The sequence below is a fragment of the Seriola dumerili genome, unplaced genomic scaffold (genome assembly GCF_002260705.1).
Source record: "Seriola dumerili isolate Sdu_G_001 unplaced genomic scaffold, Sdu_1.0 BDQW01000081.1, whole genome shotgun sequence".
In the NCBI taxonomy this organism is placed as follows: Eukaryota; Metazoa; Chordata; class Actinopteri; order Carangiformes; family Carangidae; genus Seriola; species Seriola dumerili.
The window spans coordinates 2,152,827-2,178,567 of NW_019174336.1; the positions used below are offsets into that span (position 1 = coordinate 2,152,827).

The following is a 25,741-nucleotide window of genomic DNA, read 5'->3' on the forward strand; positions in this document are numbered from 1 at the left end:
CAGACAAGCATCAGCATATTTTAGCATATTATCCCAGCTAAGTGAGCTATACTTTTCAAGGATGTTACAATGATGGTATAATTTGTGTTTTCTGTCTAAGACTTTAAGGGCTTGTTTGTAAATAGAATGAATTGGTTTCAGTATTGAGCTATTCACTTGGGTCCAGCTTGTCATACAGTATGTCAGGTGGGGGATGATCATAGCATTTAAATAGATCATCATGTATCGGTCACTGATGACGGGCTTAGTCCTAACCACAGCGGCCGTGGGTTTGAGTCCGACCCGTGACCCTTTGCTGCATGTCATCCCCTCTCTCTCCCTGGCTTTCCTCTCTCTCTCTATCTCACTGTGCTATTACAAGTAAAAGGCAAAAACGTCTTATGTGATGGGTTAGGGTTCTGACTGAGGAGAGACGTAATAACATTCTCGTCAGAAAACTTTGCAATATGATGATTTTTATATTCTCTATGACATCCTCTGTGTACGAGATAAAAGATAAAGGAGTGAGTCAGGGGAAGAACAAACTGATTCTGAATCTATAAGTCTCTGACAGTGAGGAAACTGATCATCCATCTGATGACTTCATGATCTCAATGGAAGAAGGATATGAGCTATTTTACCAGTATGTGTGGGTGCATCATATTAAATGCTGACTTTGTATCAGTGCGTGTGTGCAGTGTTCATGTGTTAGTACAGAGTTTATACATGACTTACACACAAACTGGGGATTAAGAACTGGTCTAGTTACATTCACAGGTTCTGACTGAACAGTGTTCTTTAGAGTTTAGTGAAGTTAACGCTGCAGGCTGCAAGCCATTGAAAACTTTAGGCAGGACCTCACTTTATCGGGACAGTAACTTAATGTCCTATTATGTACTCTATCTGAGCCTTCAGCTTTAGTCACTTTGACCCCTTTAAAAAGTTTAGCAGTGCACTGAGACTAAACTACTTCGCTTGGGGAAGCAACTCAACCCCACCCAGAGGGAGCAATCCTCAGCGAAGCAATCCTCCGCAATCCTTCCCCTCAGTGACTTTTCCCCTCAGTGACAGTTGCATCGAAGTGAGCTTCTTATTCTGCGGGAAGAACTCCATCGCAGCCACACCCGTCCAGCCTCCGTCACCCTGGGTAACTCTGGAAAAGGAGTCCAGCCAATCTAGCTGTTCCAGGACCTGTGCTATATGTAGAGGTGAGGCCAACTATATCTAGTCGCTCCACTTCCCCTGGGTTTCCCTCTTCTGTGTGAGGTACCGCAGCTCTGTCTCTGCCAAGTCAGTAGGGTCTTGTCAATCACTCTTGGTCTGGCCCCTCCCATGGGATCAATTTGCCTTGGGAGACCCTACCAGGGGCTATTGCTCTGAGCAACACAGCTCCCAGGATCACAGGGACACACAAACCTAGTAGCTAAGGCTGTTAGATAAATATAGTGGAGCAAAAAGTACAATATGTCCCTCTGAATTTTTGTGAGGCATAGGTATAAAGTTGGCCGTATTGGAAACACTCAGGTAAAGTAGTATTCGTACAAGTAGGTAGTGGCGGTGGTTAGGGTTCCCAATTTAATTAAACTACAAACCTCAGTACTGTGATGAATGCAGGGTAAACCTGGTTGTATTAATTACTGGGAAGGTCTTGCTACTTACTGATCCAGTAGAAATTCTTTTCGAACCTTCTCAAGTCCTCGAGCTCTCCCATTCAAGTGAATGCTCGTCTGAGGTTTTACTTTGTTTTCTGTCCCTCCTCACCTTCTTTGCGTCCTCCTCTTTTTAATTTGCTGGGTAGAGTTCAAACAATTGCTCTGGTTGTTCCATTGCCATTTCTGCTACCTGGGAAAAGCTAGCGATAGCTACCAGGGAAAACAAAAGCGCTATGCTGCTCCTGTTTTGGTTCCGCAATGACATGGAAGGACACACTTCCTTTGTGCCATAAATTGAGCCTTAATTTTCTTGGGAAATTTCACCCCATTGTTTGGTTTGGGAGCTTGGGGGTCCCTGATAATATATCCATGATAAACAAGCATCAACCACAAATAGGTCCAACCAATCCCAATTAAAGCTTGTCAACACAAGTCAACACATCTGGTCTTTATGACTAACTCCTTTTGTTTGATTTGTAGAGTTGGTCATAGCGTAATGAAGCATCGTTTTCATTCGCTCCCATCTGTTGTATTAAAGCTACTGCATTGCATGTTAATACAATCTAAACATTTCCTGTTGTTCCTCATTTCAAATTAAAAGCCCTCTGGCATTTTAGTGGGCAGAAACCCTTTATTTCTTAACAGGGCTTTTATTGTTGTGCTGCAGTAACTGTATTGCCTCATTTCCTGTTGCTGGCGTTTCTGTTGTTTACATGTTATCCAGAGCTGCTAGTTTCTTTAGCAGTTACCGATTACTTCTTTCTCTCCCTCCCTCTCTCCTGCTCTCTCTGCTCTGTGTGCCTTATGTTTAGTTATTCCTCTGACACCTTTAGTAATAATGATATATGTAATGAAAGTAGTTAATTTGCTGTAATGGGTCGGGAAACCAGAGCGGCTCAGTATACTGCCCGTAACAAGAGGTGTAGCCCTGAGCCCCAGTTCGGCATCCATACATGGTTTGTTTGCACTGTTTCCACCAGAAACTCCAACTCAATCACGAGGCACTTGGCTGACCGGTAGTGGAAACATCATCAATATCATCATCATCATCATCTGTCGTTACAGATTATAGGGTTGGCCCCACTGTTGTGATCCGGCCAGCACAAAAGTAATTTAACCTCACAGTTAGAGTGTAGTGCACAACTTTGCTTCCCGAAAGGACTGCTCCAGACGCACCTGCTTCATCTCCTCATTTCATTGGACACAGGCATGTGATGATATATTACAAGGCAGTATCCACAACATAATGGCTCTAATATTCTCCAACATTTGACATTTCCTCTTTAAATCATGTTTAAATATTGTAATTATTGTACTGTAACACCCTGTGCTTGTTTGAACTATGCTCTTTAAGATGTGATGTGTTCAAAGCCCAGCAACTTGAAGACTGAGGCAGATCATCAAACACATGAGGTTGTGATCAGACAGGAAGCTTTTATGTCACAGTCAAATGTAAAGTGAAGCTGTGAGCGTCGCTAATAGCAGAGAGGAGCACAAAAGGAGCTAGGAGCTTTGCATCATGCTTGTTGCTATGGAACTAGCTCATAGCAAAGACAGCTAACTTACAAAAGGGGTTAATGTTGTCATGTAATTGCAATGGCAGCTGAACAAGTAGGACAGGGACTACAGACCTGGACCTGTCTGCTTGTAGTCTGTGGTTGTACACATTGCAGAAAACATAACAGATATATATAACTTGGACAGACAGTGCATCAAATAAGACTTAAAATGTGAATTTTTTCCACCTTTCAATATAACAGGAACTGATCTTAATGCACAGAAAAAGGTCAGAATTACATCCCCCTTTATTCGCATTCAAAAATCAGCCACTGAATTTTGCTTTCACTTGATAACCATAGGGTTAAAGGATCAGTTCACCTAGATTAGAACATATCTGTTGCAAGTAAAGATATGAATCTTATAAATGGTAAGAAAAAAAAAAGATAAAAAAAATAATGTTTAAGAAAGATCTCAAACGTTACTCAAACAGGAGGAAATAGTGCATTTTTTGGGAACTATTTTCAGTCGTGGATTAATCCACAGTTAGTGTTGTAGTGAGTTCTTGTGGCAGCAGGACGATGTGTGTGTGGTTGAGTCTAAATAAACTACAGTGTGTGTTTATGGTGACAACAGTGTGGCTCATACGTACACAACAACATGTGTTAGTTACATTAATTTTACTTTTGGTCTTTTCATGGGATTTGTTTTCAGTAAGGAAAATATAGAAAATCATCATCTCCAACCTTTGAAAATGATCCTCATGTGCTTGTGTAAAAATGGTCAGACTGTACAAACAGCTTCCACAGTGAGAGTCTGTGGTGTTATTAAGCTCAGTGACATGCTATATTTCCACCATTGCTCTTCTGCCTGTTAGTCTTCACTTCCTGTTTATTTTCTGCCTTATGCTCCTACATTACTTAATGGGACATTTTTGTGCTTGTGCTGTCTTTCATTCTAACACATGTGGACACAATTGAACATTTAAAAAGTGTTTTAATGCAGAGATGTGGTGGCTGGAGGACCAGCTTTATGCCATTAACCGCAGCAGAGCCGGTGAAGCTATTATCCCTTTGTGTTGGTCTCCATAGTTACGCTGTTAAAGACTCAGCTGATAGTCAGCTGTCTTTTGTGTTTGTCACTGGCCTCTCTGGCCTCTACCTACTCTTTGATTTCTCTTAGCTGCAGCTTTAAAAACCTCCTCTCTCAAATGTTGCAGATTTGTGTTTCAGTGTAGATGGAGACGTCGGCGGCTGCGGGCGGCGTGGGGAGGATGTCTGGCCACCACCAACGCTCGGTGAAGAGGAGGAGATGGGGAGGTCTGAGGCAGCAATGGAAACTTCTGGGCTTGTTTGAGATCGACCAGCAGCACGAGTTCTACGGCCTGACCTGCATGATGAAGGAGGGACTGGCAGCAGCCATCCAAAGCACCATAGACAACGCACCCATAGTGAGTACGAACCAGCTGAGGCAACATTTCAACCATCTACACATACATGATGTTTAAAGGCTTCTCACTTAGTATTCAAATTAAAGATCACAGACAGTGCTGCAACTGTGCCATAACAGTGTATTCACATATACATTAAACACTAGTAAAGTAAATAAAGCCAAACTGAATTCTTACAATGAATAAAAAGGCTTCAAGTTGTAGCCTGCTCCACTGAAGAGAACAAAGCAAGATAAAATCAAACAAGAGGTTAACATGGTGATACAGGCCCTCTCTCTACAGCTGTAGTTATAACATCAGCCTTATAATTTGTTTTTGTCATCAGAGCTTTTTTTTCGTATCAACAATAACTTTATTTGATTTGCACTGTTAAAAATGAAGCTACAAATCAGACACCCACTGACAAACCTTTGTGAATGTTGTGTCATTTGAATGTGAATATGATGAACCCGCTGACGCAATGGTATGTGTCAAGACGCCACTGACGTGTCAGCTCATAAAGAAAACAATAGCAGCAGGTGTTTTGACCAGGGCCCCTGGGTGTCTGGGGCCCCAGGACAGTTGTCTGGCTTGTGACACCACAGTGTTTCAAACTGTGAGGCAAAGATACCATGTGATGTTAAAGAGGCAAGTGCATGGTGGAAGTTAGTTACTGCAGTTTGTCCTGCTGATACGCACGCACGCACGCACGCACGCACGCACGCACGCACACACGCACACACACACACACACACACACACACACAGGGTTAGGGTTACAGCACTCTGTTAATCCTACCATTAGGCGCCTCTCTTTCACCTGCCTGTTACCGTTCAAACTCCCCTTCACTACACAGAAACAACAACATGCTCACCTCCTCACCTGCAAATATTGGTTCAACCACAACAAGTTCCCCTACGAATCTATTTTGCAGGAGCACCAACGCTGCATCCCGGACTCAGCTCCGCCCACGACGACTGTGATTGGTTTAAAGAAATGCAAACAAGCCCGAGCGTTTTTCTCCCCTGTAGCAGAGGGATAATGGTGCAACCAGACCATTCAGTAACTTCATGGGCTCTGAGATGGTGTATGGTGCTAAAATCAATCAGATCAAATTACCTGCTGTAACAGTTGGATTTCCTGCCGCTTTATATGCAATCAGTCTTCATGTGTAATTTGAAACCAGTGCAGGAGAGGCTGACTCTGCCACTAAAGAGGAGAGGTCATTACAGATTGTGAATACATTGAATTGCTATCATTGAAAAATAAATAGAGAGTGAATGGTTTAAAAATGTCACCTTTTATTCAGGTTGGTGTGATTCAAAGTGCTTCACAGACGACTCAACAAGCCGATCATAACTACAGTGATTGTGTGCTGTGCTCGAGCTACTGACAGTCGTGTGTGTGAAGAACTGAAGCTGCTGCTACTTTCACTACACAGCTCTGTAGACACTGTGTCAGACACTACAGGTCTAAAACAGTGAAGCAGTTTGACACTGATGCACACAAGTAATACAAATGATTAAATAATATAATTGTAATAAACTAATAACAGCTGAAATTGATTGAAAAACTGTGAAACAGATAAAAGACAATAAAAAAATGAAGAACAAACCACTTTACAATATGAATACAATAAAATAAATGGTTAAATAAGAAAATAAAAACCTGAAAACATTCTAATGAAAAGCCAGACTAAAGAGGTTTTAAATTTACACTTAAAGTTCTAATCTGTTACTTAAAATGTCTGAAAACAACTGGACCTGTGTTCTATATGTTGTTGAGTTGTGTTCTTACATCATCTCAAATGTTTCCATCAATTCTCAAACCAGAGAAATCTGTGATTTTAATCATGGTAACATTTCATTGGTCGCCTGTCAGCGACATCATATCCTCTATGATCATGTGTCAGTGTGTTTGTCTGACAGAAGCTCAACATTGACTTTTATCTAGTTTTAAGCCACATACACTTTTTCCACCTTGGTGGTTTTCAGCTCTGTATCTGAACCAGATGAAGGATTTTAGTCGTCGGACGTCTGGATCTGAAGTTATCAGAGAAACCAGCTGAGGAAATGTTTGTTGTGGAGAGGAGGACACCTCTGTGGATCATTCAGCTGCTGGTAAAAACCTGCTGAACATCTGCTTCATAAGTTTTCAGAGGAACAATCAGAACAAAGGTTAGCATCGATCTCAGCTCCAGCTCTTCCCTGAGTCTCTGTCCTCCGTACAGCGTCGCTCAAACTCTGACTTTAACGGTTAGAATCACCAGGTCTGTTTGATTTCCTGAACCACTCACACTGTAGGAATCCGAACCGGGAGGAGCTCACGGTGATGGTGGTGAAGACAACATCTCCTATGATCCCACGCTATAGCCTGACGTCACCCAATGCCATCATCTGTTATTGTTTTGATTGAGAGACCACCAGAGGCAGAAGTTACAGACTGTGCATTTAAAGATATCAACACTATGAGCTATCAGACTGATCCAATATAAACTAAAGACTTGTCCCATGAGACTGTGAACTGCTTTATTGGGACTAGTTTCTAGTTAATAGTTTTTAATTTCAAAATGAAACTGACAGGTAATTAATGGAAGTACTTAAAAGCAAGTGTAATATGTTCTCTCCTTCTGGTTGTGGTCAGCACACGGACAGCAGAGTTCAGTTGTAACTGATTACTAGTTTAGTCTGCTGGATGTTAAAGTGAGCATCAGAAAAGGACAAACTATTGCTCTATTTTTCAGATTATGAGAAATAGGTTTGGTGACATAACCTACATGAGCCTAAAAGTAAAGTTTATGTTCAGAGTCAAATATGACACCAGGGCTCGGGGTCCTGAAGGATTTTGTTATAACCTATATGTGGTATACCATATGTGGTATGGTAGTAGTAGCGGCAGTTGTTTTCCTCCGTCATGTGAAATTGTGGGAATACCACAGCTGAACGGGAACAGCAGAGTCCACCCTGCTGCTGAATGAATAGTCACAGGACAGTCGAACAGACATCTGTTTGCTGCTGCTTCACACTAATCCCAGTCAAACACACTCTGCTGACTCAGTAGGCTGATGCATGATGGTCCTGTCTGTTGTGTTCTATATGCAGAGTCCCAAAAACACAACACACACACACACACATGTACATAGAACATATGGCGGCATCAGACATATTCTTCACCCCTTCACTTTGTATCACATAACATATGATAGGTCAAGTTAATTCTAGGGGTCGACCAATATGGGTTTTTTTTCAGGGCCGATACCGATTATCGTAATCAAGGAGACCGATAACCGATATTGGGAACCGATATGCCAACACAAATCTACTGGTGTATAAGGACACCCACGTGGCGTCCAGGTGTTTCTATTGTGTTGTCCACCCCATTTATATCAGTGAAAGAAGGCTAAATAACAGAAACACCTCTGTATAATGTCACACAGCTCCACACAATACATCCAGCACAATGATCTCACAGTTGAATCAACAACTGTCTAAAACCTACTTATTAAAAACTGCACATTATAACTCTCATGAAAGAGGATTTACTGCAGGACAGTTGTATTACTATACATCAGTTTTACCTGGATGTTCCTAATAAACTGACAACAGAGTGTATATTAGTAGTTATCATGTGTATGCACAGGCTGCAAAGAGCCTGACTGGGATTAATTGGTTGATTTTGTTGCTGTGAACTGATTCACCTGGTAACCTAAAGATGCTCTTTAATTTAATAGTATTATCATATATTATTATTATCACCAAATAAGATGTTTTCACCTTTCCCCTTTTAAAATGTAACACATTTACTCAGAGACATTTTAACTGACTTACTTTGTACTTTTATCTGAGAAGATGTTTACACAGTGATTTTACTTCTACTGCAGTAAAAGGTCTTTTCAGTAACAGTAGTTAGTAATTCACGTACTACAGTCAGTGTGGTGGTGGTGTCTCATCTCCAGTTGCAGGGGTTTCTCATACTAGTAGTGTTAATGCTGCTCTATTTTATCACACATAATGCTTCCTTTTCTTCGTCACAGTGTCTAACTACCTGCTGTACATTTAAAATGACTCTAGTTCTGCTCCAGCGCCCACAGCTCTCTGCTCCTTTTAGCAACTTTCACTGATTCAGCTGTTGTTCACATGCTGTTCAGATCAGCTAGTTACTTTAGCTTAGCAGTTAGCGCTAGCTTCTCTCTCTCTCTCTCTTGCTTGGTGTGTTTTTGATCAACATATGAACTTGTGGTGTTGTTCTAACTTCAGTGTAGAAGATTGTGATTTGTAGTACATCTTCAGAGATGTCTGCTGTCTTACCTTCCACACACAGCTCCGCTTGTTAACCGGAGCTGCTTGTTAACTGGAGCTGCTGTGGTCTGTGACTGTCTGTGTACACGTGATAGGCCATTACTCATGATGTCTAACCAATCAGATGGTGCCATGGGTGGGACATTGCTCCAGTGATACTGACAATTGGAAAATGCCAAATGCCGAATTTTAGGGTCGATCCCTAATTAATTCACACACATTACATGAGAATAACAGCAATAACATATAATTTCAGACCCTTTACTTTCTATTTCATTTCAACTTAGCATTTCAACATTCACGCTGCCAATCTCCTGTTCTACCACATCCGAAAGGTGTTTACTGGGTTCAGGTCTGGAGACGGGGGGGGGGGTTCCTGTTTGTCACTCCCGTTTGTTGCGTGGAGCATGATCCTGCTGGAAGGAGCCATTAGAAGAAGGTGAACTGTCACCATGAGGGGAAGAGCACTATGGCCTGAAAGATTGTTGTATCCTGGAGCATCAGATTTCCCTTCATTGGAATGAAGGGACCCAAACCAGGAGAATCAACCCCGCTACATTACTCCTCTTCGTCACATCCACCAAACCCAGAATCATCCATTCATTCAGAGGCATGAGTGAGCATGCTCCAGAGTTCACTGGTAGTTTGTTCCAACTCCATCTGATACTTGGCATTGTGCATAGTGATGTGAACTTCATGTGCTCAGCCACTGAAAACCATCTCATGAAACTGCAGATAAACCAGTGCTGTCCACTACAGTAAAGATGGTGACAGTAAAAGATGCAGTTGTCTGCATAGAGAAGAATACTAATCATTTCCCTTCCACACAATATCTCACATGTAAAGCTTTCTAAAGCATTCATTTAGTTTGCAAACAAAGTGGGGGACAAAACATCACCATATGTCACATTTCTGTCATGCATCCTCATTTAAAAACAGATTAATGTATCTTATATATATGTATATATCATCAAATAATGCATGAATCCATAATAGATAATCAGGCTTTCTTATTCCCTGTGACATGTTTCCATGTTTTCTTCGATTCTAGAATGAAGTGTCAGACGATGATTTCAGATTAGAGGTCACTCAGATTCATAAGGTAGGTCCATGTGTCTGTGTCTCTATAAATACATTATGGTGTTGAATGCTTACACCTCCAATTTAGCTGCATGTGTATGTGTGTGTTTGCAGGACTTTACAATGGAGACCTTTGCAGGTCCGGTGTTTGCCAGCCTGCGTGGCTCTTTGGGGATGACAGAGCAGGAGTATCAGAAGTCTCTGTGCTCTGAAAACTGCTACCTCCAGTTCATCAGCAACTCCAAGAGCAAGGCCGACTTCTTCCTGACGTCAGTCACTGTTCACACACACACACACACACACACACACACACACACACACACACACACACACACACACACACACACACACACACACACACACACAATGTTCTGCTGTTTTCACAAGAAATTAACATTTATCTTTCCATTAGCTTACAGTATATTAATCCTCTGCAGTATCTCTAACTTTGAACGCCAGCCATAACCTCAGCTTTATAGCCTCAATCTGGTGTACTTCCCATAAATGTAGCTGTCGTGACCCCATGGGTTGTGCAAACTCTGGAAGAGAAATTAGGAACATGATGTGTATCAGGCCAAATGGCATAAACCTCCTACAGCTTTCTAAATAAACATGATTCACATGAGTCATTTCAAATGTCTCAAATGTCTGTATCTGAATCTGCCAAAAATGGTCATCATGACTAACTGCATAGGGATCTACATTGGGTCCAAATGTCTGCGACCAGAATGGGAAAGTGGTCTCAGATTTTTTGACCAAATTATAGATCCAGGTCAACTTGGAAACTGTTTGTTTACACATGTGAGTCAGTGGATGGCTGTCAATACTAGACTAGAGGAATACCTGCAGGTTACCAACTTGCAGGAATAAAATGACAACATACACAGCAGGCTCTGCAGGTTCACCAGAACTACTCAGAGAGGCCACACTCTTTTTATTTTTGGACCAATTATCCAATGTAACTGTGACCTTCTCTTTCAGCTACTGTTGAAGAAAATTCACTCAAGTCCTTAGATTCAAGTTTGCTGTAGTGATGTGAGTTTATTGGTTTCCCAGGATACGATGAGCCAGCTGACACAGAGCGAGTCTGAGGCAGTAGACTGACCCAGAGTGAAGGGCGGGGGGACAGTTATACAGATGAAGACAAAGGGATAGACAACTGTATTTGCATATACCTGGGGTTACAGACAGGATAACAAGTTGAAAGGAGGTTAGAAACAAAAGGTAATGTTCTCTAGAGGTCTTGCTGTGTAACACCTAGGTTCAAGTTATCAAAGGGGTAGGAGGGGCTCTTAAGCTGAGTCAGCATATCCACAGGTAGGGCAGGAAGGGCCCCTAGACTGAATCATCATATGCACAGGTAAGATGTTGTTAAGACAATGAAGCGTTGGTGATGTAAGAGGGAAGAAGGGGTGTTATACGGGGACAGATGGTGGTTGATAATAAACAGGGAGGGGTACTCGATTAAGGTAAGTAGTATCTCCTTGATCGAAGGATCAAGGGGCCAACTCAGTGGGGTTATAGAGTTATTCCTAGGTGTCAGCAAGTCTACACTGAAGAATGTTTATATTCTTCCTCACTACCATTGTAACTTCAGGTCATAGTGAGTCCAGGAAAAGGTACAACCAGATGCTGGTGTTTATTGTGGCGAGTGGCACCTGTTGTAACCCATCACATAGCATTTTATGTGTTGTCTTTTTCTAACACTGTTGAAATTACTATGATCCAGGGTCACATCTATTTTCAAGTCCAGCATCAGTAACTAAAGAACTAGAACTAACTAAGGACACAGCCTTTAGCTCACTTCGTTTAGATAAAGATGGTAGTTTTATGAATTCAATACATGTTGTGTATATGCTATGTTCTTTAGCTTCCTTCTTTAGCTTCCTTCTTTAGCTTCCTTGTTTGAAACCCGAGATGCTCATAGATGAAAGTCCACTCATGGGGACCCCTCGTACAGAAGAGTCCATGGGGTCCAGGGGTGGCAGTTAACTCAGTCTGTAATTACTCATTCTGAAGTAACAGCAGCACAGACAGGAGTCAGACTTCAGAGATCACAACCAGGAAGTTGAAAAAATGACTTTAGAAGAGAGCACTGGTGAGTTTTATGGATGTGAATGAAGTATCCACCTGAAGTTTATTCATGAGAGCTGTAGTTTCATTCTGTGCTCATAAAGTAAAAGTTGTTTAACTTGTTTTAGATCACTACAGTTTCAGTTTCTTAAAAGGTAGTAGAATGTGGTAACTGCTGTAGTGGGTGGCAGTTTGTCTCGTAAAAAGTAAACCAGAAGAATACGCAGGAGACCGATGAAATGCTGAATGAGAGACTGGACTTAGAGAAGGCATGACATCATGACTTCACTTCCTACTGCTGCTGTCTGTGTCTGTCTAAGAGACTCAGACTACCCATATGATTCATAAAAAATCTGGTTTATTTGGAAAGCTGTAAGAGGCTCCTGAAACTGTCTCTGATTGACACGAGTCCTCACTTGCTCCAAAGCTTTTTATTATAAAGGGTTGGTGTTTGGGAATGTTGTATTATTGATGATATTGATGATATTGATGACATCTACTGACTCTGAACTTTTGAAATTCTAGAAATGATAAACGCTTCTTTCTGAAGACCCAGAACAAAAGAGAGATCAAATTTCTTCTGTCCAACCTGAAGATCTACATGGAGCATCTGAGGAAGTACCCCCACTCATTGCTAGTCAAGTTCCTAGGTACACACACCCACACCCACACACACCCACACACACCCACACACACACACACACACACACACATACACACACACACACACACACACACACACACACACACACACACACACACACACACACGTTCTTAACCACAAGAAACGCATGTTAGCACAGATTAGCATTAGCATTTTAGATTAGTGGCCTAACATCCAGACAGTGCTGGTGAGCTCAACTAGCAGAGACTTTTCATTCAGACTCAGACTGAAGTGAAGACTCCATGTGGTGTGTTTAAGGACACTTTTTGTAATCAGTAGTTTTTATTGTTTTTTTAACCAAGAGGAAAGACAAAACATAAGATAGCCTTCAACATAAGGCCAAAAGAAGACAGACAAATTGCACAGGATACAAAATTATATAGATGAACAATCAACAAATCAAGCACGCCTGACACAGACTAGCTAGAAGAGAATTGACAATAGAAAAAAAAATAAAATAAAAAAATAAAATAAAATAAAATAATACACATACAGTACATACACATTCATTTACATACACACATACAGAGCTGTACTTTGGCAGATGTGAAGGTAGTTAAATGGTACATATCGTTATTCAAGATATTTCCTAAAGATTCGGGCTGGTATGTTGTTGTATTGCTGTATTAGGGACCTTTGATAAAGGAGATGTAATTCCCCCACCACGTTGTATTTATCCACCTGATTGGTCAATCTAAAGGAAAGGCGCTCATGTGCAGCCACAATACCCAGCTGAGAAAACCACACCCTGACTGGCGACGGGTAGACTGCCTTCCATTCTGTAACAATAAGTTTTCTCCCTAACATGAGGGATGTCTGGACCCAGTCTGCCTGTGATGCAGGCAGATGTTTTAAAGGGAGAGGATCACCCAATACAAATAAGCTCGGGCAGAATGGAATGTCTAATTTAAGGATAATTTTGATGTTGTCATGTACTGCTGTCTAAAAGTTTTGTGCAACAGGGCAGGACCACATCATGTGGAGGAGAGTGCCAACGCCCACCCCGCATCTCCAGCAATTCGGGCTATCTCTTAATTTCACCCTAAATAACCTGGAGGGGGATCAGTATACCCTGTTTATTATTTTAAACTGTACTAGTCTCGTTCTGAGTTCCCGAGATGATTTTTTATAGTTTTTTAAAATGTTATTCCATTCCTGCTCTGTGAAGGATAGGTTAAGATCAGTCTCCCAGGCTGATTTAAGATTAGAGACTGGACTATTAAAACATTTAAGCAGCATGGAGTAATATTTAGATGCCTCATGGCCAGTGCATTAAATTTTAATTACATTAGAGGAAAGAAAGAAATTTGGAAAGAAATGGTTTCTTCTCTATTTTTAACTTAGGGTTAAGCCAGATGCTTGCTGATAAATTCAGGTGGGGGTTAGATTTAAGTTTAATAGAAATTCTTTTCCAGATCAATTGTATGTTCGCAAGTATAGGGTGGGTCTGCGCTTCACCAGGCAATATTGCTGTGATAAAGTGGAGGGGAGGGAGTGCATCAAAGAGTGCGCTTTCAATGCAGTACCAGGGCGGAGCACGCTCGGGGGGCAAACACCAGTGGGCGAGATGTCTGAGATAATATGCATAATAGTAAAGTAATAGATTGGGAATACCCAATCAACCCTGGTCAACCGGCCTTTGTTGTTTATGTAAATTAAGCCTGGGGCGCTTACTGTTCCAGAGAAATTTGTTGCAAAGCTTATCAAATCTTTAAAAATATTTGAGTGGAATTCTGACTGGGAGGGCCTGGAGAATATAATTAAACTTAGGTACACAGGTCATTTTTAAGACATTGGCTTTCCCAAACAGTGATAAAAAAGTGGGGCCCATCTATCAATATCCGCCTCAAGTTGGACCAGCCGAGGTTCAATATTAACCTTAGCTAAGTCGGCTAATTAGGTGGAATAGACACCCAGGTATTTGATGCCATTGCTAGGCCATGAAAAAGTGCCTCTCTGGAACATTGACTTGGGACAGTGCAGAGTCAAGGGAGGAGCCTCTGATTTCGACCAATTAACTTTGTACCCTGCCAGGTAAGAGAATGTATCTATAATTTTGAATAGTGCGGAAAGTGAGTGCTCAGGCTCAGAGACAAAAACGAGGATATCGTCCACATACAGCATAAGTTTGTGGATTGACTGGCCAATTTTGAACCCTGGAATTGCCAGTTCCAGGCGAATGGCTGTGGCCAGAGGTTCGAGGGGCCAGCGCAAAGAGGCCTGGGGAGATGCTGTCGCCTTGCCTGATTCCTCGACCAAGCTCAAACCAGGGCAAAATCAGGCTGTTAGTTCATACTGCCGCTCTAGGATGAGTATACAGCAGCTGAGTCCAGATGATAAATTTATTGCTGAAACCAAATGACTCCAGGGTGAGAAATAGATAGAACCACTCCACCCTATCAAATGCTTTTTCTGCATCCAGAGAAATGGCGGCTGCAGGGGAATCATTATTATGAGTAGCCCACATAATGTTAATCAGGCGTCTGATATTATTGGCGTAGCTACATTTGGGGAGGATGCCCACCTGGCCAGGATGAATCAGCGAAGTAATAACTTTATTGAGCCTTAAAGATAGAAGCTTTGACAACACCTTTTCATCATAACCGAGCAGCGAAATGGGCCTGTAGTTTTTGCAGTCTGTTGGATTTTTACTGCTCTTTAAAACTACTGTGATAACTGCCTCCATCAGAGTGGGGGGCAAAGAGCCAGTTTCAAACGCCTCGTTGTACATATCTAAGAGTAAAGGTGCCAACTCAGTAGTATAACATTTATAAAATTCCACCTCCTCTACAGTGATGGGTGCATCTAATAAGTCACGTTGTTCTTCTATTAGAGTAGGAAGACTTAGACTGCTAAGGAAGGCTCTAATATCATCACTATTTGTAAACTGGCCCGCACGTCCAGGACATTTCCAACAGGGTAAATTTATACACTTGTAAACCCGAATCACAGTGTAGGGAAAAACAGTTACCCTTAATTTGAGCAGTAGATAACAACAAAAGGGTAAAAAAATTTTAATAAAAAATACCACGCAGAGCTGGGCATACCTGGATCCATTAAGTGTGCAGGGGGAAAAAATGTGTCCGTCCTGGGAGGTGAAGGCAGGGGAAAATATGTCGTACCTATTGTTGTCTCATGTGTTTTTTTATTTAGAACAGAGAAAAAAAAAACAACACTCCCACTTAATTTTACACTGGCATATAAGCACTTAAGCAATTTCCATAACTAAGATCAGTGCTCAACCTCACAAATAATGTCAAAATAATAAATCCTTCCAAACTTGCACAAGTTTTTTTTTCTTATTATTTTTTCTTCTTATTCCCTGTTACCTTGCTTACAGTTTTCATAACATATTGAACAATAGACAGTACAGTAAGCATATTACACAGATTTAAACGGGGTAAAGCCCGAACTCTCTCCTAAGGTACTCAAACCTTTGTCTTGTCAGTGGCTTGGTCAAGATATCTGCCTTCTTATCAACTGTTGAACAATACTGTACTTGTATTTGCCCATTCTGCACACATTCACGAATGTAATGGTAGCGAATGTCTATGTGTTTAGTTCTTGAATGATTGACTGGATTCTTTGCGATCGCGATGGCTCCTTGATTGTCCTCCAGGATCACTGTAGGCGAATCACTCATTCCAAGTTCAGTCAGTAATCGCTTCAGCCAGGTACCTTCTTGAGCTGCTTGGCTGAGTGCAATATACTCGGCTTCTGCTGTTGACAGTGCAACTGTTGCCTGTTTCTTGCTGAACCAACTCACTGCTCCTCCACTCAGGAAAAACATATTTCCAGTTGTTGAGTGACGGTCATCCTGATCTCCGGCCCAATCAGCATCTGAGAAACCAATCAAAGTTCCTGACTCTGACTGCTCATACTTGAGGGCAAGATTCACTGTACCCTTCAAGTATCGAAGAATTCTTTTCACAGCCGTCAGATGTGCAGTGTTTGGATTTGCATTGAACTTTGACACAACACTCACTGCTTGTGCTAGTATGTCTGGCCGTGTGGCCATTGCTGCATACAACAAACTACCTACCATGGACTGATAAGTACTTGGGTTCACAGGTTTACTGACACCATCATCCTTTCTTAACTTTACATTTGCATCAGCAGGGGTTGCAATGGGATTAGCATTGCTCATTCCATACTTCTGGAGAATGGTTTCAATGTAATGCTTCTGATGCAGAAAGACACACTTCTTTGCTCTGTCTTGAACAACAGAGTTGCCCAGGATATAGGACAGCTCCCCCATGTCCTTCATCTTGTAGCGCCTTTTGAGAGCTTGTTTCAACTCATCCATGCTTTCTGTTGATTCCGTGATCAAAATCAGATCATCAACATACACAGCTAGAATCTCTAACACACATGGGTCTGATATGCTCTGTTTAAAGCCAATGTCTTTTATGAACTCTGTGAAAGCCTTGCTCCAACAGCGAGGAGACTGTTTCAGCCCATATATTGACTTCCTCAGTTTGCACACAAGATGTTCCTGTCCTGGTTTGATGTATCCCTCTGGTTGCTCCATGTAGATTTCTTCCTCCAGGTGTCCATTTAGGAATGCAGGAATGTGCATAAGCAACACAGCCAAATACTCTCGTATGACTCATGTCTGGCTTTTTGCCACTCCATCTCTGTTCTGTATATCTGCTGAAGGTTGCTACAGCCTCTGCCCAGTACATTTTTGGCAACTTAGCATGAGACAGCATACTTCTGGCTGCTTCAATCAGTGTTCTGTTTTTCCTTTCAGCAACACCATTTTGCTGAGGTGTGTGAGGTACAGTCATCTCATGGTGAATACCTTGAGGTTTCAAGTATTCTTGAAATTCACTGGATATGTATTCCCCACCATTATCTGTTCTCAGCCTTGTGACTTTCTGTCCACACTCATTGGAGAATGTTTTTTTCAAATTCCTTGAATTTGCTATGAACCTCACTTTTTTGTTTCAGGAAGTAGACCTTGCAACATCTGGAATAATCATCAATAAAAGTCACAAAGTACTTTGCTCCACCTATTGACTCAGTCTGCATGGGACCACAGACATCACTATGGATCAACTGCAACTTACGTTTGGTGCGAATCTCTCCCACTGGCTTGTGTGGTTTTCTAGACAGCTTGCCCTCCACACAGGCTTCACAGAAGGTAGCTTCTTTCTCTGCAGTAAAATCCACTCCATTTACCAGATTTTTGAGTTCCTTTAATTTGCTGGTGTGACCCAGGCGCTGATGCCACAGGCTGGCTGTTACTGATGCACTTGATGCACCGTGACACACAGGCAAACTTCCCTCGACGTCCAGCTGATATAGCCCATCAGATCTTTGTGTTCCCATCCCATGGAGAGTTCCATCTTTCCCACGTACTGTATGTAGCAGCGAGACTTCTTGAACTGCACTGTATTTCCTTTTCTTGTAGCAGCTCCCACTGAGAAAAGATTCCCGGATAACTTGGGAGCATACAGCACATCATACATTTACATCACTGACTTTGAATGTCATTCTGAGTTTGATGTTGCCAAGTCCTAGTGCATCCACCACCCTGCTGTCACCAAGTTTTACAGACTGTGGTTCTGAAAACTGTCGGTTTCCATTACCATGCCCCACAGTCCTTTTGCCTTCAGCAAGTGCTCCATCTGAAATTCCCATGTTGCCCAGTTCTCTGGCCCGCTCAGCTTATTTTCCATTGTGAATCCCACAACACTGTTTATATCACAACACGGCTTTTCAGCGACGCTCTGGGCCCATAACCTATTGTTGTCTCGTGTTTTTTTGTTTAGAACAGAGAAAAAAAACACTTACAAAAGCTGTCAGTAGGGGGCAGTATAACATCTTCTCAACACTGTGTCAAATTACCTTTTTTTTTTTTTTTTTCAACAGTAACCATGTTATTATGTTTGCTCAGTGGATGAGTATCACTGGAAGCATCAGTCACAATGTATTCCAGGGCTTTCTGGGGATCATCTTCACCCTTGGGATTGATGACCAACACAGCCAGGAAGCGCAGGGAAAAACCCATGGGGCATTCATGGAGCATCTGCTTGCACTGTTGAACTGCTTGCGTTTCTCATTCACTGCCTTGGAGTAGTCAGGAAAAATCATGATAATCATGATGTCCTCTCCACATCAACTCTCCCTTGTTTTGTGCTGCTTGCATAATCTGATCCCGGTCTTGTTATTTTAGGAACCTAGCCACTATGGCTGTATGTGGCTGGTTTCCCGCTCTGCGTGAGGTAAGCACCCGGTGAGCTCTATTCATTTCCAGACCCTTGGGAAAGTCACGCGCTAAGACATCTGGGATCACTTCAACTAAAAATGAAAGGATGCCAGCGTCCTTAAAGGATTTAGGGAATGCCCATAAAAACCAAACAAAACGTTGTTATGATGGAGCCTTGAATACACACAGATGTTTTGTGAGTCAACTCAAAAAGGTTCTGAACCACTGGTTTAATCTTTAACACAGTGTTGTACTTCATAAACTTATCATATATTTTTTAATGTAAAACTTAATTTGGAAAATATTGATAACAACTAAGGCTGTAAAATGTACAGTATTAGTATAAAGTAGCACAGAATGGGAAGAGTCATTGTATATTAACTCAGTACTTGAGTAAATAAACTGTTGCACTGGACTGAGTGTTTTCTCTTGTGTTTTCCAGGTGTCCACAGGATCAAGATCCCACACAGACGGAAGGTACACATCACATTTTATCACTGCTCTACTTCTATAACAGGATGTTACCAATGATCATAAAGAACCTTGTCTGTTCCACTTGTCCTTTGCAGAAATACTTCATTGTTATGCAAAGTGTGTTTTATCCAGATGATCGGATCAATGCCAGGTAAGCTGCCAGTAGAAATAACACAGAGGGAGTAACATTAGGAGCAGTTCATGTTGTCTGACATGTGTTCTGTGTTGTCAGGTACGACATTAAGGGCTGTGAGGTGAGTCGATGGACGGACCCCTCACCAGAGGGGAGCCAGATTATTGTGGTTCTCAAAGATCTGAACTTTGAGGGCCAGTACATCACTCTGGGTAAGGAAGCAGGATAGTAAGGGTGATATTATTATACCCCCCCTCAGGCTGGTCAGTGAATTGTTTCTACAACTGTGTCAAAATGCATTCCTCTATTTTAAAATGAAACATGTGCAAACATCTAATCAGACACATCACTTCATTTTATCCTTATAGATATTTTGGTTAAATTGTGCCATAATTAGTGAATGAATTTGTGAGTCATGACCAAAAATGTATTTTGTGAGGTCACTGTGTGACAGAAGTCGTGAAATTCCCTCTGGGCATTCCTGATATTGTTAAGTATACTGAATGTGGGACCACAAGATGCAGACTCAGGAAACCAAATAGGATGAGAATCACAGTTTATTTTTGTAGAGAACCAGTAAGGGGGGCTGAGGCCAATGTGGATCCAGGCTGTGGAGTTTCCAGAAGGGCAGGTGAGTAGTTGAAGCAGAGCTGGTTGACGTGAGTAATGGAGCCAGAAAGCAGGACACAGGAACACGGGTGGGTAACGGACGATCTGGCGAGGAGTGGAGGAATGAACCGGTCCTTTATCCTGCAGCAGTGTAGGTGGCTTGATTGTGAGATGAGGAGCAGGTGAGTGATTGCAGCGGGTGTACAGCTTGATTCCAGTGACCTCCTGGCGCCGCCCCAGCCCCAGACAGACACAGACAAAGACACACCCACAAAAGGAGAAGGGGAAAACATGGAGAAATCACGGGATGGACGCGCATAGAGGCAGGAAGCTTCAATCGGACAACAGAGGGGTTAATGACTTTCACAATGGGAAAGGGGCCCAGGAAGCGGGGAGACAATTTCTTTGAGTCAGTCCTCAAAGGGATGTTGCCTGAGGATAACCAAACTGACTGACCTTCACAGTATTGTGGGGCAGGGATGCGGCGTTTATCAGCTAGATGTTTGTTCCTTACAGCAGTCTTCTCCAGAGCCGTTTTGGTTTTCTTCCAGATCGACTCACAACGGCGTAGATGATGCTGGATGAAGGGTACCGAGAGCTCCTCTTCCTGGGAGGGAAAAAGAGGAGGCTGGTAGCCAAGTGAAGCTTCATCAGGAGACACCCCTGTGGCAGAGCTCAGAAGAGAGTTGTGGGAGTACTCTATCCAGGGTAAGAAAGAGCTCCAGGTAGAGGAGTTGGAGGAAACCACACAACGAAGAGCAGATTCCAGGTCCTGATTCGCCCTTTCAGTTTGGCCGTTAGTCTGCGGGTGAAAACCAGAGGAGAGACTGACAGTTGCACCCAACCCTTTACAAAAAGACTGCCATACCTGGGATATGAATTGTGGTCCACGGTCTGATACAATGTCCAGAGGGATTCCATGGAGTCTGACAACATGTGTGGTGAGGAGGTCAGCTGTCTCTTTGGCAGAGGGAAGCTTGGGTATGGCAACAAAGTGGGCTGCTTTGGAAAAGCGATCAACAATTGGTTAAAATGACAGTATTATTGTGAGAGGGGGGCAGTCCGGTGACAAAATCCAAGGCTATATGGGACCAAGGGCGACCAGGGATAGGGAGAGGTCTGAGCAATCCAGCAGGTGGTGTGTGTGTGGATTTCCCTCTGGGGCTTCAGGTTTGATGTTCCTAGATCCGGGTCGGAATGAGAGGGTGAAATTGAAACGGCTGAAAAACAGAGACCAGCGAGTCTGACGGGAGTTAAGACGTTTAGCAGATTGAATATAGGCAGGATTCTTGTGATCTGTCCATACCACAAAGGGTTGTATGGAACCCTCCAGCAAGTGCCTCCACTCCTCCAAGGCCATCTTCACCGCCGGTAGTTCCCGATTACCCACATCATAGTTGCGTTCTGCTGGGGACAGACGGCGAGAATAGAAGGCACATGGATGCAGACGGGACTCGGGACCCCTTCTCTGGGAAAGGACTGCTCCAACACCGACCTCTGAGGTATCCACTTCCACAACAAATTGCTGTGAGGAATCCGGTTGAATCAGAACAGGGGCAGAAACGAACAGGGATTTAAGCTTGGCAAAGGCGGAGTCAGCTTCTGGAGTCCAGGAAAACTGGTGAGACGGAGAGGTAAGACAGGTTAAGGGCGCCACAACTTGACTGAAATTTCTTATGAACCTCTGGTAAAAGTTGGCAAAGCCAAGGAACCTTTGTAGCTGTTTGCAGGTGGTAGGTATGGGCCAATCCGCAACTGCCTTAACCTTCTCTGGATCTGTCTTGACTTGCCCAGCCTCTATGACAAAACCAAGAAAGCTGACTTTGGGTGTGTGAAACTCACATTTCTCTGCTTTCATGAGCCTCTGTAGAACTTGGTGAACATGATCCTGGTGTTCTGTGGGATTTCTGGAAAATATCAGGATGTCATCAATGTAAACCAGGGGTGTCAAACTCAAATACACAGTGGGCCAAAATTTAAAAAAATGGTACAAGTCGAAGGCCGGACTGGTTCAATGTTTATTGAGAACTTGCAAATGACCTTGTTGCATGAATTGAACCTGAAATTAACAAAGCCTGCAAAGCATATAATGACATTAATCATAAAATAAATTTTAAAAATCCGGTGTATTCACTTTTTACCTGGAGCTTTCCATAGTAATTTCTAATGAAAACATTTCCCCACAGGCCAACAACAGGCAAAAAAATAATTCAAAGAAAAATGAAGTGTCTGTAGCAGCAAGAAAAAAAGTGCAAAAATGAAACATGCATTAAAGCTCAGTTTGCCACTCTGTGATGCACAGTAGTCAATACTTGAACCTGGAACTGACAAAGCTTATAAGACAGTTTGTACCTAAAAACAACAACAACATTAAACATTAAATACAAGAAAAATCAGTTGCATTTATTTTCTAAAGCTCTTTCTGCAGCTTTTCTGGATTAATTTTTAACTGACAACATTTTTCTACAGGCCAACAACAGCCAAAAAATAATTTCCTTGTAAGAAAAATCAAAATGTCCTGTAGCAGCAATAAAAAAAGAAACATGCATTAAAGCTCAGTTTACTGCTCTGGTGGATGCTCACTTGTCTGAGCCAAATACTAGGTGTCTTATCTTGGATGCAAGTTCATCAATGTTAGGCGTCAGGCTTTGAGCTGAGGAAATCCTCAGGACTGAGTGAAGGTGTTCATCAGTAAGACGACTCCTGGTGTATGATGCAATGATACGCTGTCAGTTCACCTGCGCCGTTTTCCTCCCGCATCTTCTCCCGGACCCTCCCCACCAATCCACTCTTTTGACCGCACATCGCGGGCGCTCCATCTGTCGTCAATCCCACAAGTTTATCCCAAGGCAGCCCCATTTCACTAACACACCTGGATACCTCTTCAAACAGATCTTTCCCCGTAGTTGTGCCATGCATTGATATTAATCCCAAAAGTTCTTCTGTTACACACAGACTTGAGTCCACTCCGCGGATAAAAATTGACAGCTGGGCAATATCTGAAGTGTCGCTGCTCTCATCCACAGCTAGGGAGTATGCGATGAACTCTTTTCTCTTTCCCACCAGCTGTTGCTGTAGATCGGTGGAAAGCTGATTTACACGGTCAACAACCGTGTTTCTGCTCAGGCTCACATTTGAAAACACTTGCCTTTTATCTGGGCACAAACGGTCGCACACTTTCATCATGCAGTTTTTGAAAAATTCCCCCTCGGTAAAGGGCCGGGCTGATTTTGCGACCTCTGCTGCCACAATAAAACTAGCCTTTACAGCAGCCTCACTTTGTGATTTGGCTTTTGTGAACATACCCTGCTGTGACATCAGACTTCTTTTCATCTCTTCTACCTTCTGCTGCCTTTGTTTCACGTCCACGTGTTTGTACCTGTCTTGGTGTTTTGTTTCATAGTGTCTTCTTACGTTATATTCTTTCATTACAGCCACGCCGTCTCCGCACACAAGACAAACAGCTTTGCCTTTTATATCTGTGAACATATACTCTGCCTCCCAACTGCCTTGGAAACCCCTGTTTTCAAAGTCCACCTTTCGTTTAGCCATTTTTGGGGAGAGTAGTAGCTGACAGTTGACCACAGGTGCTCCATAGGGATGCTGATGAATGAGTGGGCAAGGACTCGCGCTCGCGGGCTCTCGAATGACGCGCGAACACGCTGGCAGTGCATTGTGGGATTTGTAATGTATTAGCGGCGCGTGCGGGCCAGCTCTAATAGTGATTAGATATTATCATGCGGGCCAAAGATAATTACATCGCGGGCCGGACTTGGCCCGCGGGCCTTGAGTTTGACATATGTGATGTAAATAAAGACAAACTGATTTAGGGAGTCTCTCAACACATCATTAACGATTGAATGCAGTCTTCCACTCATCTCCCTTGCGTATACGCACCAAATGGTACGCGTTGCGCAGGTCCAGTTTGGTAAAGACTGTGGCACCTTGAAGAGGGGTGAAAGCAGAGTCAATGAGTGGAAGTGGGTATTTGTTCTTTACAGTAATGTCATTTAACCCACGGAAATCTATGCATGGCCTCAAAGAGGTATCCTTCTTCTCCACAAAGAAAAAACCTGCTCCCAAAGGTGAGGACGATGGTCTGATAATACCTGCTGCAAGTGAGTCTCGAATATAGTTCTCCATGGCTGCATGCTCTGGTCTTGACAATTTGTACAGACGGCTGGATGTAAACGTGGAGCTGGGGATGAGGTCTATGGCACAGTCATAGGGTCTGTGAGGTGGGAGTAAGAGAGCCTTACTTTTACTGAAAACTTCATGGAGGTCGTGGTAGATTTCAGGAACACCAGAAAGATCAGGAGGATCAGGAGGGGCAGGAGGCAGGCCAGACAAACCATTAGTTGGAGAAAGAGCAGAATGACAATTTTTATGACAGGCTAGGCTCCAGCTAATAATTTTCCTCTGCGACCAGTCAATATGTGGATTGTGTTTAACCAGAGGAAGAGAGGAGCCTTCCATCCACTGCTAAAGCGTTCTGGGGAGCCTCCAGGGCCTCTGCGGTGAAGCCAGCCTGCTCAGCAACTTGAAAGTCCAAAAAATTCTCCTCAGCCCCAGAGTCGATGAGTGCCAGCAGAGGAAGTGACAGGAGTTGACAGCTCAAAGTAGCTGGAACTTGAAAGCGGGGGTTTTTACTGGATGCATTATTAAAAACCAGTTTGAACTCCTCCAAAAACTCACTGAACTAAACTCCAATCGTTCGAGAGAATCTTGCCTCTGCCCAAGCAAGTGCTCTCCCCCATAGTAAGCCAAAAATGTACTGAATCTTGGAGAGGTCAGTTGAGAAGGAAACAGGTCTTAGCCTGAAAATAGTTTGACATTGGAACAAAAAACCTCGACACAGACTTTGCTGACCTGAAAAAGGCTCCAGAGAGGTTGCACATCCATCACGTGGAGGTGAGGTATCCAGGTTGTGGGTATCGGGAAAGCCGGCGGAGCAGGCGGAGTGGCAGGAGACTGTGAGGAGAAGAAAGTTGAAAGCTGAGTGGTTAAAGCTGCCACTTGTTGAGTTAGAGATTAGTTACACTCATACAAGGCTCGAATGCAGTTGTCATGTTGACCTAAGAGCACACCCTGTTGTGCTACAGCACACTGATAACGAGTGGACTCTGTGTCCTGGTCTGCGGGGTCCATCGTTGTGGCCAGATCGTTCTATTAAGTACACTGAATGTGGGACCACAAGATGCAGACTCAGGACACCGAATAGGATGAGAATCACAGTTTATTTTTGTAGAGAACCAGTAAAGGGGGCTGAGGCCAATGTGGATCCAGGCTGTGGAGTTTCCAGAAGGGCAGGTGAGTAGTTGAAGCAGAGCTGGTTGACGTGAGTAATGGAGCCAGAAAGCAGGACACAGGAACACGGGTGGGTAACGGACGATCTGGCGAGGAGTGGAGGAATGAACCGGTCCTTTATCCTGCAGCAGTGTAGGTGGCTTGATTGTGAGATGAGGAGCAGGTGAGTGATTGCAGCGGGTGTACAGCTTGATTCCAGTGACCTCCTGGCGCCGCCCCAGCTCCAGACAGACACAGACAAAGACACACCCACAAAAGGAGAAGGGGAAAACATGGAGAAATCACAGGCCTGTGACAGATATATTGCATTCACAACAACGTGAGGTCACTGT

General features: G+C 43.0%; 1 protein-coding gene across 1 annotated transcript in view; it reads left to right on the plus strand.

Moving 5' to 3' along the window:
* The first annotated feature begins 4,400 nt into the window (after positions 1-4,400).
* pip5kl1 (phosphatidylinositol-4-phosphate 5-kinase like 1) overlaps positions 4,401-25,741 on the plus strand; it is a 30,179-nt gene continuing 8,838 nt past the window's right edge. Inside the window, exons 1-7 of the mRNA XM_022744572.1 lie at positions 4,401-4,578; positions 9,907-9,957; positions 10,050-10,204; positions 12,534-12,658; positions 19,329-19,363; positions 19,456-19,511; positions 19,593-19,705. Of these exons, the coding sequence (XP_022600293.1) occupies positions 4,402-4,578; positions 9,907-9,957; positions 10,050-10,204; positions 12,534-12,658; positions 19,329-19,363; positions 19,456-19,511; positions 19,593-19,705 (712 nt within the window). The 5' untranslated portion in view covers position 4,401. The remainder of the gene's footprint in view (positions 4,579-9,906; positions 9,958-10,049; positions 10,205-12,533; positions 12,659-19,328; positions 19,364-19,455; positions 19,512-19,592; positions 19,706-25,741) is intronic.